The 12,403-nt window shown below is 30.4% G+C and overlaps 1 protein-coding gene across 5 annotated transcripts in view; it reads right to left on the reverse strand.

Moving 5' to 3' along the window:
- Positions 1-504: 504 nt before the first annotated feature.
- Positions 505-12,403, reverse strand: part of LOC139484631 (sushi domain-containing protein 2-like) — a 39,445-nt gene continuing 27,546 nt past the window's right edge. For all 5 annotated transcript variants that reach the window (XM_071268452.1, XM_071268453.1, XM_071268455.1 and 2 more), the window contains 7 exons: positions 11,693-11,884; positions 10,395-10,534; positions 8,499-8,637; positions 7,997-8,218; positions 4,846-5,034; positions 3,970-4,084; positions 505-2,148 (listed from right to left, as the gene is read on the reverse strand). In XM_071268452.1, the coding sequence (XP_071124553.1) occupies positions 2,022-2,148; positions 3,970-4,084; positions 4,846-5,034; positions 7,997-8,218; positions 8,499-8,637; positions 10,395-10,534; positions 11,693-11,884 (1,124 nt within the window). In that variant the 3' untranslated portion in view covers positions 505-2,021. The remainder of the gene's footprint in view (positions 2,149-3,969; positions 4,085-4,845; positions 5,035-7,996; positions 8,219-8,498; positions 8,638-10,394; positions 10,535-11,692; positions 11,885-12,403) is intronic.

The raw sequence follows: 12,403 nt of genomic DNA on the forward strand, positions 1-12,403 counted from the left end.
TTACTGCAAGTGAAAATATGAAAACTAGAATGATGTAAAATAATTTGTTATTTTGGATTTCATACATTGAGCTTAAATTTTTTAAGGATTTTATAATTTTTCAAATTCAATAATCAATCAATTTGAATTTAATTTATGATTCAAAATATTTTAAAATATAATCATGACCATATAAAATCTTTGAATTAAAATATAAAGATATCGAAGCTTATTAAAGGATTACCTTTCTACACTTTATCTTATCTGACTTTTAAAGGCTACGACATGCTGTTTATATGTTTACTTATTTCGTTGTATTCATTTGAATTTAATCCAGCCATGATGATGGGAGTGTTCTTACAGCCCTCACACGACCGGTCATCAAATAATACACCCAGAACTAATGTCGACTATCTTCTTCACATGGTCAATATACAGTAAATCAGATTTTCCAATTCAGTATTTGTAAATGTTTACTGGAGTGCAAATATTTTTTAAAGACAGATTTGAATAAAAGTGTAAGAATAGATTGGTAAATTTTTATTTCTTTCTTTATTTTTTCATAAGAATATTTTACACTGATGTATAAAAAAGATGTTCATTTAATAAAACAAAAACACACAATAGTCCCAAAGGGTGTAACGGGATTTAGTGTACATCATAATAAGCATGGTTATACAAGTTTGTACCTACATATAAAAAACAGATGACATGAATTTGATCTACGTGAAGTATAATGAAAGTGTAAATATGATACTAAGAAAACCAACTGTATCAGGTGGCTACATGATAGGGGCAAGTATTGTATGTTTAATTAAGTTTGATTAAATAGTAATAACATGAATAAGGAATGAATTATTTAATATAATATTTTTTTCTGATGAGGAAACAATATCGCAAATGTGGTGCACACTATATAACTCGCAAAATACCATATTATATCGAACAGTTATTCCATTTAATTGTAATAAAACTATTCTTAATTCCATTTTAAGGAGTACATCATGAATAAAAAACGTGGATCACGCAAATATGTCTATGAGCTGATAGACAAGAAACGTTCAGCCAATTAGAAAACGTGCTACATCGAAAATAAAATTTTTAATCAAATAGTTCCTTGATGAAATGATGTATAAAATTAAATGCTTTACTAACGTAGAAAATAATGTTTTTGATGCAAATTCGTCTCCAATGCTGCCTTTCTCGATAAAAGTATTAATTTGTAACCTTGTTCAGGTTTAAAATCTAAAATAATCATTGAGTCTTAAAAAAATGTGGCATCGAGGTAGAAATTACTTTTTTTCATCATGTGCACATGATAGCAAGAGAAGGCTCTGCACAATACTTCACCGTATGTTATACAAGTACCAAAACAACATACACAGATACACAAAAAGAAAATTAAATATGTGTCAACATTTATAAGGAAGTGTAGTGTGCACACAAAGATAAAATTCAATAAAGCAATATCAATATTAGTTACAGGTATAAATCATGTAATAAAAGATAAAGGAGGGAAAAAACCCTCAACATTAAAAAGGTATCGTTTACAATAATCATTCAAGTTTTCAAATACATCAAACGAAAAGATGATTTATTCCAAAGCTAGTAATAAACTTTATTGTAAATTCAAGCGTTTTCAAGTATCAATTCGACAACAATTGTTGATTTTATCAACATTCTTTTTGAAGATCCGTAAGTTGACATTTACAAGTATAATATATGATTTTAAATAAATACATAATGACCTTGTGCGGAGAAGAATTCAAGATATTTCGAAAATTGTATTTTCTATACTACCAAATAAATGATAAGTTTACCAAACAAAAGCTCACACAATGAGTTTAAGCATTCATCGACATTGTTTCATCACAATCCCGAAAACATTACATTTTTATCAACATTTAAGCAGTTTAACATTTAAAGACATGCATATGTCAAAGCTTTACATTCTTTCACCCATTTAATTATTCATGCATTCATCCATCCATTCATTCATTTAGCATAATGACAAAATATACAAAATGATTGCTAGTCTCCCTTTATAAGGTGTATTCTTGTTTTTTCTCTCCCTCGTCAGTTGGTTCTTTAGTTGGTTTTTGTGGTCGACTGTAACTTACAGTTTCCTCCTCCTTAGGAGCACCATACTGTCCCTTACTTGAATCATACCTAGGAATGGAAGATTAGTTTTTAAATATGTGAAAGGAAATGTACGCATCATTTCAAATTGAGCAATGCATTCTAATTAACATATATCTATGTTTTTACAAATGAATTCATTTGTTTATGTCTATTTGAATGATACGGGTTCTAGAACTATAAATTATTTTATTACAAATCTCATCAAGAGGACTTGTATAAATTCGTTCAGAATTAGCCATATTCTATAGATTTACAAATAATTAGGAATTCGGAAAGGAATTGTTAGGGGTGTAAAAAAAACCAAACGCATATAATTGTTCCCTTTATTCTATAATAAGATGGATGCCCCATTTATTTCTTTTATCACTTTTGTTTTCACATTATGGATTAAATATATATCTATAATTGGTTTCTCATGGCTTGCCGTATGGTAAAACTATAAGATCGTCAAAGAAACCAGCGATGTATGTGGGAAAGAATAAAATCATCAAAGATATCCTTTTATGAAACTAGTACTAAAGATGTGCGTTTTGTAAATAATTAAACTATGATCTATTTGATTTCTGTGCTTTCTTCCATTTTTGTTTTAACATATAGTGCAACGTTTATTTCGTTTATTTCGAAACCTGTATTTTTACTCTCATGTGATTCATCCTGTATTTTTCCCTTTTTAAGCAGAAATCAGTCTCATGCTACCAATAAGTCTAATAACCAGATAGGAAATCCCAAGCCCCGAGACGGGATTTGCTAATTAAAACAAAATCACAGTCTTTTTTTATTTCGCAGTTTGTTTGTTTGTTTGTTTGTTTGTTTGTATGTTTATCGTAACAGCAACCAAAGGCAAACAAACACATGTTTATTTGAATATTGTAGTCAGTTGTTTGTATGTCTGTGATGTTGGGTCGATCCCACTGCAGGTGGAGTTTAAATTCCCCGAGGGTATCACTAGCCCAGTAGTCAGCACTTCTGTGTTGACTTGGGTTATCATTGATATGTTCATAATTTTTTTGAATAATACTAAGGCTTTTCTATCTCAGGAATAGATTACCTTAGCTGTATTTGGTAACTTTTTAGGAATTTTTCTACTCAATGCTCTTCAAATTCGTACTTTATTTGGCTGTTTACACATTTCTGGTGTGTCTTTTGAAGACGAAACGCGCGTCTGGCCAAAATATAAAAATTCAATCCTGGTATCTATGGTGAGTTTATTTACACGGTTATGGCTGATCCCAATAATAGTCACAATAAACTATCATGTCTGTTTGAGTTTCCATTGTCAATACTGTGATGAAAGTGGTAGGATTAACCAACCGTTTTGTTTTCGGCAAATGCCTATACCAATTAAATTTCACAGTTGTTTTCCTTGATTGTGTCAGTATCTGTAGACTTCCTCTTTTTACTTTACCTCGGAGTTAGGTATTTATTTTTACCAATACCTATATTAAATCTCTGAAGCTTATCTCTGTTACAATTACATAATGATATTGGAAAGTAAAATAACAAAAATACCAAAATCCAAAGAAAATTCAAATCGGAAAGTCCTTCGATCATAAATAAGCAAAATCAAAACCTTAAACACATCTACAGAATGAAAAATAAATATCATATTCCTGACAAGGTAAAGCATTTCCTTATGTAGAAATCAGTGAATAAAAAAAGTTCTGATAGCTAGCTAAACCTTTTACTTGTTTGTCTTATTTTTGAAAAATAATATGCCAAACAACTTCTTTATTTCTGGATTTTTAACATACGAAATGGCTTATAGTAAAACATACTTTTTACAGTTGTAGTTGTATAATGATAAGAACATTAGTATTGTTTATTACATAAAGAAAATAATAGACTTACTCTCTGTTCTTACGCCTTCTGACAACAACAACAACAACAGCAAGGATAATAATAAAAATAAGAACAGCAACAACAATACCCACTATCATACCAGTGTCGGCCGTCTCAACGGTAGCTGTAATTAAATGATACAGTTCATTCATTTGAAGAAGAAACAAAGGCACGAAAGACTCAACCAAGGTAATACATGTATGTGAAAATTAAGAATCTAACAAATTAAACGAGTACATTATTATAGTTTAGTAATGCATCATCCTTTTTAAAAAGAACTACGTATTGCTGTTCTTATACAACCACACGTATTTGTCGGATGTTTTGCTTTTGACAAATCTTGCATCACATAACTGTTCATTGCAGGTAATATTTGGTCGATACATATTTAATAGAACCTAAATCGATCAAATTGATACTACCTTTCTAAATAAAAACACAACAGGCAAGAGTTCAATACCGTTTGATTTTCAAATATAGAATTTAATACATAACAACAACAAAAATACGGGCAAAACAAAACTTATGTAAATTAAAGCAAAGGTGTAATCAGTTTCCAAATATAGACTGTCATATTCTTTTTAATTGCAATTATTCGTAACTAAATTTCTACTTTAAATTTAGAATATTTTAGAATATGGAAACACAAGTAGTCTAACTAGATTTAATTGTACCCTTTTTGTTTGAGTCAATGAATGATGTCATGTGTATTGTATTTCCCTGATAAACCTTGATGGATTGACACGCACACTTGACTTACGCCTTTGCCTCATATTTACGAGTATCAGCATCTATCCTTTGAAAAAGTAAAAGTATTAATACTAAGAGTCTAAGAGTCTAAGGAAAAGTGTAAAATTATTGATAAAGTTTAAATATAGTATATACCTGAACATTTAGCAATGACCGACGGAGACCATGTCTGAGTAGTTTCACTGGTTGCTGAACATGTATATGTTGTGTCATCACCCTGTAGATGTCCCTGTCTACAACTCTGTATAGTAACTGTCTGGTCTAGCAAGTAATTCGTGTTACTCTTGACACTTCGTGGAACATTCAGTAGTCCACATGATCTAACTATCAATAATAAATAAGAATAATGAGGATAGATCTTTATAATACTATGAATGATAATTTATAAATGTAGAAATTCATATTCAAGCCACCCATAAGTAATATCCTTTACGTATATCCCATTTTGTTTACAGATATATTGGGTTTTTCATACGTTAAAATCTTAGATTTGCCCTAGGTGTATTTTGTCCTGTTCTTATTCATGGCATTAACGTTACTAATAACAATTGCAGACTAGGACAATGGTTGTTTGTCAACGTCAAGCAAACTAAAAGCGTATTCTTAAAGAAGTATAGCACATTTACATTAAAAGTAAATCTGACCCATACATCGTTTGTTTGGAAATTTGGAATAATTTCGTAATAATAAAATAGATCAATGGAGGAAATTATGTTATAGATAATGCATATTTTAAGGTTTTTCTTGTCGAAGAACACACCGAGGGGTGTCAGGATTGATCAAATGAAACCTTTTAACAATCCTGACACCCCGGGGTGTGTTCTACGACAAGAAAAACCTTAAAATATGCATTATCTGACTTATATACCGTCAAAAAATATTAATTTTATAAAGTTTTGTAAAATTTAGTATCCTATTTTACCGGCAACACTAAAGTGGGATATTCCTTTCTAATGCGTTCAGGTTTTAAATACGCCCTGCGGCTCATTTAGAATATGAAATAAAACTCACTAAATAATTTAGATATAAACCTTTTAAAAATTATTATCCATACACAATAAAAATATTACTGTAACTGCATGAAGTAAGACACAGATGTATTGTTACCATCCGATAACGGTGTATGACAAATACAAGACACATTGTAATTGTGAGTAATTTATTGTACCACATACAAATGTAGCTTATGGAAAAGGGGGAGGGGTATGGTTTTTTTCTATTTGTTATGTTATTTCTATCGCGGTAAAGTGGTTATTTTTTTAACAATTTTATTTGAATCGAATGAGATTGTCTTTTGAATAGCAATACATTTTATTAAAAGATAATCTGGATATAATTATATACCCTCCGCACCTGACCCTTTCGTGAGTTACGTTAATATTATTCAATAGAATATTCAATAGAATATAAGATTATCTTATTAGTTGATCATTTGATAGAGTAAAAGGTATACGTAAATTTTAAAAAGTTAAGAACTGACACGAAGACGAATATAAATACATGTAGGTCACAGTATGATTTCCTATTCAGTGTGTATCGTTCTGAACATGCATGAAATATTTGCCACTGGACGTTAAGCAAGCAACCAAAAATCAGTCAACCTTTTCAGTTTGACTCAATAAGATTTTCAAAATCTTACACACGAATATGTTAAATCTGGATTTATTTTATGAAAGTCTACATTAAAATTCATCTGACATAATATGATAATGTTTCTTTATTGTAGCGATAAATTTACAAAACTTCACGTTATTTGTTTCTAAAATTAAAATACGGGACTACAATGACGGTTTCTTTTACACCTTTCATCGATTAAACTTTAAAAAATAAATTTTCAAATAGGCAATAAAAAACTATTAGACGAATAAAGTTTTGAAGTAAATCATAGATTGCATGTTTATCAAGGAAAATAATGACCTCTCACAGGTCATTATTTTATGCCTTGGAGCATATATCATTGAAACATGGTATCGTGCGGGTTCATTCTGAAAAAGAATGACCTGTCTTTCTGAAAGAAAATAACTCCATATAGGTATATAAATCTTAGTAGTCGTCGTCATAGAGATTAATTATAATGTATAAGTACTTCACATGTAAGGGAAGATTTTACAATTTCTTACTTCATATGTATGTATCAATTAAGATATAGATAATTTCATATTTTTTAAAGAAAGTGGGAGTAGATACCAAACAGTTAATTGCATTAGTAGAACAAAAATAGACACATCTGCGGGAGTCAAAAGAATAACAACAAAAATATTAATATGTACTCTTAGCACTTCGCAAGACAGATTGTGACCATTGATTCTCATTCTCATGCCTAATCATCGTAGCGTTTTAAAAATCAAATTGAATGAACACGAAATAGACTTTATCACAATGAAAATAAGGAGAAAGAACATTCTAGTTGATCAAAACAATTGGATGCTGCGAAACTATTGACGTCTTACACTAATCGTTTGTGTTGTGTTATATAAGACATTTTCTCTTTTTATTTAAAAACTTAACGCTATCGTCTGTGATAAGGACTGCCATATTTTAAGAAACAAAGTAAAATCAAAAATACTGAACTATTAAATTAAATGTAAGTTCATTAAGATGAAAGCCTATAAAACAAAACTTGACATAATACACGTTAGACTGCCTTAACATACGGAATAAAAACCTGTTATATTCCCGAATTTGTCCAGGCATTTTCATTCTTGCTTATATTCCTCGAATGTTAGAGTTGAATAATTTGTTTTCTTCGTCCTGATTGTTGTCATTCACATAAATAAGTACCGAATCGTTTTAGTTTAGTTTATTTAAGTATTTATTGTTATCAGTTAGGTAACTAAGGACACTAACAAATAAAATAGAAAAGGAAATGAACTCCAAGAAAGATTCAAAACGGCAATTCCCTTATCAAATGACAAAGTCAAAGCTCAAACACACCAGGCACATTAAACGAATGGAAAACAACTATCATATTACTGACTTGGTATGGATGTTTTACCCCAAGATAGGTTCCGTAATGCTTTTAAACTTTCTACGTTATTTGACATTTTTTATTCGAACGTCACTGATGTGTTTTTTTGTAGAACGCACGTCCGGCATACACAATTAAATCCTGGTATTCATGATGAGTTGTTAGATTCATATTTTAATACAATTTGGTTAGAAAGCATTTCAGTATAATCTCACAAACACGAATATTCATTGTGTCCTTATTCTAAAAGTTGGAGAATTTGTAACTGGTTGTTATTAAACACAAACTATAACTACAACTAGACGATGTAGTCTTTACCTGGTGTAAGAAAATGTCGTAGTTCGTGGATTCTCATAGACATTGATTTAGTTCTCAATGCAATGTCCTTGCCACCAGTAGCAATATAGTCAAACAAACAATGCTCATTATTGTCACATTCCAAGAGAGGTCGTCTGGTAGGTTGATCTACGGAACAAATTGGCGGGTCATAACTTGGAGCGACATACATTGGTAAAACGCTTTCTTTCGCTGGTGTTGCCCCTGTAATACAATATGAACGAATTGAAATGTGAGGTAATACACGAATATTACACAATCTAACAAATAATTAATACAAAAATTAGAAATCAAAATTTATGTAACTTTTTGGGATGCAAATAAACATGTCATTTATTACTACTTGTTTTATTTTAATCTTGATGTTTATGAAGTAGGTTGAACTAAGATAGGGCTTTAACTCATGCGGAAACAATTCATCATGATAAATCAGGTAAAGCAAACCTTCTTGTTACAATTTTAAGATAAGTTTTTTAATACTTACATGGATATTTGAAATATTGATAAAGTGTTAAATTATCTAGTTTGTCTTGTTTCATCTGTTCAGTAATAGTATAATTTACATATAGCAAGTCATCTGTGGCATTCCCGTTAAAGTTCCCAAGCAAGCCTTGTACTTTTCCCTGTTAACACATTAAAGACAATATACAACATTGTTGATTCAAACTGAGGTTAGTAACGATACGAATGATTTTGGTGAATATTTATTCATTACTATACATTAACATTTACAATTGATCTGAATCGATATAACATTTACACCAACTTATTTTTCGCGGATACATTATTTCGCGTTTCGCCCTTTGTAACAAACTTCGCGGAAATAAAAGTTCACAATTCTCAATTATTTTGAAATAGTTGAATATGGATAGATCCGAGTTTAACATATTCTTGACGATCTACATTCGCCTTATTTTCTACTCGCGAAAGTCGATGCAAAACAATTGTAAATGTCAATTGGGAGTTTTTTAAATTCTGGCGCAAATACACAGTTTAAATCCGGGTATGTATGATCAGTTCCATACAAACCAGACATATTCTGAATTTTACATGTAAAAATGCATCCTTCGTTCAGAGTCTTAATGTTCATAAAACGTTCGGAGTGCTGCTATATATAACCGCTGGTTTTATCTAAAACTCAAATAAGTATACTATTGAACGAACTTATTTTCAATTGTTGATGCAAAGCTCAGGGCTCAAAATGGTCTTCATATATTTCTCTTTCAACAAAAGTCTCATTTCCGCAAATTAGATTTTTAGGTTAAGGGCATACGATACAGTTACAGGGTAGGTAATGACGTTGTTAACGTTAAATGTTATTTTCGCGACGTCAAACTATAACATATGGGAAAAATGTTTTTTTTATCATTCAAACTGATTTAATTTGAGTGCATGGATCCCTATTTTTAAAAACGACATTTTGTTTCGTTTTGCAGGGAGATTATGTGGACCAAAATTTATAAAACTGTAAATAGAGGAATTTCTTTAATTTGGATAAATATACAGCAACAAAATACGATTTTTTCTTAGTTCATGACCATTTGATAAATATGAGTTATTTCTGATTAAAAAATGCATAATTTTTTAGGATACTTATAGAAAACAAAACTTACAAATTATCTAACAAAAAACAAATTGTGTTTATCTTTTAAAACAAAAAAGTTATGGTTTTCTTTCGAAAGGGAAAATACTGCCACAAATCCGAATTTTGAGCAAATATACAAAATTTCGACCTCATTTAACTCAAAAAGTAGCACATGAAGGTATATTTTTTATTACATATTTGATTTAAGCAGGCAAAAACTAGCCTATATGGAAATTTTCATCAAACTGTATATACAGGATCAAAACTGTATCGTATGCCCTTTAGTAATCAATTATATGAAAAGCACTAATTTTTTCAGGGAAGGGCTACTGTTACAAAAATTTTAAATGATTATTTGCGTTATAAACAGCAGCAATAATATATGTCTGTTTTCACTCATGAAGATGAATAGCACTACAAAAAATAAGCTGTGCCAACTCTTGCAACGACCATGAATGTCTGGCGGTAGGAATACCTCAACAAAAAATGTTCTGGATCCAGACTATTTATTCCAATACTTTTTATGCAGAAATACTACTTCTCTTTTGAGAAAAAAGTCCCAAAATACTAAACAACGAGTAAAATTCAAAACGGAAAGTCCTTAATCAAATGACAAAATTAAATGATAAAACACATCAAACGAATGGACAACAACTCCTGAATATAATTTGTTTACGTTGTATAACTTACCAGACATTACACATTTTATAATAAGGTGACTTATTGTTTATTGAAGAAAAATTTATGGTTTAAACATAGTGTAGTCAAATCGATTTAATCAATCATATGAGTTACCTTAAATGAAGGAGGTGCCACAACTAAGACACATAATGTTTTGTCACAATCAGCAATCTGTACAGCAAGTCCATACTGCTTTAGAATAACAGTGAAGTTAGCTTCTTTTCCTGTCTCGTCCGTGTTTACAACCGTGAATGCTAATAAAACGAAGATAAATATATTTTGTTATAGTGTTTAATGTGTTTTGAATCAGTTTTTCATATGATTGGCTTATATTTCGAAAAAGTATATGTCTTGTCTGGTTAGTAATTACCTATTCATTACTCTCCTCAATTGTTAGGAACATTTTGTATATTTTCAGCCGTTGATTATGAAAAGAAACCACCTTAATATTTCAGGTCGACAAAGGCAAGCTACTGCATTTGAATAAAAATCAAGAATTGCCATACCCGATTCAATACGAACACCTCAAAATAAATAAATAAACACCAACTTAGAGAAGATGAATACTTCTGTTTTAGTTACCTACTATACCGTTAATAAAGATTAAAGAGCTATTCTCTTACATTATTTTATTGTATTTTTTATAATATGTTTTGCGTATGATAGAAATAAAAAGGGGGAGGGTTTTAATAGTTTCTATTCAAAAAAATATTCACTGCTTTCCAGACATTATGATACTTTGCATACACATCTCCCGAGTATAATCTATGTCTTTATAATCCCCCTCGTCGTGCTGAGAGGCATTTAACTTTATTTTCTAATATTTTTTTCATTTATTCACATAATTACTGAAGAGATGATATCAATCATTTTAGAACCAAAGCACTGTCTACTTAGCTGATTATACAGTCGGGCACTTATAAAACATCATCAACGCAGACAATGTTTTCGAAAAAGGAATAATCGAATAATATAAAGGTAGCTCGTTTTCAAACTGTCACCTGTTTTGTGTTGTGTATACTCTGAATTCGTTTCTTTCGACCTTTGGGATTGTGACCGTACTATTTCCTTAAGTGAATTATTATGACTATAATGTTCAAAAGTGGTTTCTCCTATGATCATGATTAGTAAGAAATAAATTATGAGAATTATAGTGTGACTTAAGCACATAATTTTTGAACTGTATATCTTGTTATAAGGCCTGAGGTTTTGCACACTCATGGAAACATGACTTGAAATTTACATAAATATAAGATAAAATGATACTTTTAAAATAAATAAACACATGGTATGTAAACAGCAACGAACCAGCTTACAACAGTACATATTTACAAAATACATATGTCAAAATGTCTTTTGTGATTGATCCATGCAATAAAACCTACATCATATACCAATAAACATATACTCACACTTAAAGTCCTGCCAGTAGGATTGCTTATTATCAAAGAAATGATATTGCTGATTGACAAGCACATCTAGATAACGTTCACTCCTGTCTGCTGTTGGTAGTTTTAGTCGGATTTCTACAGTTTCTGTAGTTCTACCACGAACAACACGAATTCCTACATTGGTTAACATGACAGAGGTATTTCCTCTTTCACCTGCATTTCAAGAAACAAACGGGTTAGATTGAAAGCGAAACCGGCTAAATTGGAAACAAATTGGTTAAATTGAAAATTAAACCGGTTATATTGGAAAAAACAAACTGGTTAATTATATAACATCAGACTCAATACTGTCTGTTTTCTCTAATTTCAAGAACATCATGAATAACGGCAACAGTAGTTTATCGTCGTTTAATGGTTATGCTATATGGATATTCGCACAACATTGTGTCATTTCTTTCCAATAATGACTAACAATAGGGAGTTATGTTAAGGCCCATCTGCGGTATCGTTTATAAAAAAATATGTAATTTCAAATGTAAAAGGGGCAGAACATGTTGCAAACAAATCAAAACTAAGACATACGATACAATGAAGATATTGACATGCTATTACGTTCATTTTAAAGATAAAAAGGGCATGTGCATTGCGAATCTTTAAAGTCCATTTCCATGCATTGTATAAGTTTGTTTAATACTGTATTGTTCAATGCATAACAGTGTGAAGTATTCTGTG

This window comes from Mytilus edulis, chromosome 8 (genome assembly GCF_963676685.1).
Source record: "Mytilus edulis chromosome 8, xbMytEdul2.2, whole genome shotgun sequence".
Classification (NCBI taxonomy): domain Eukaryota; kingdom Metazoa; phylum Mollusca; class Bivalvia; order Mytilida; family Mytilidae; genus Mytilus; species Mytilus edulis.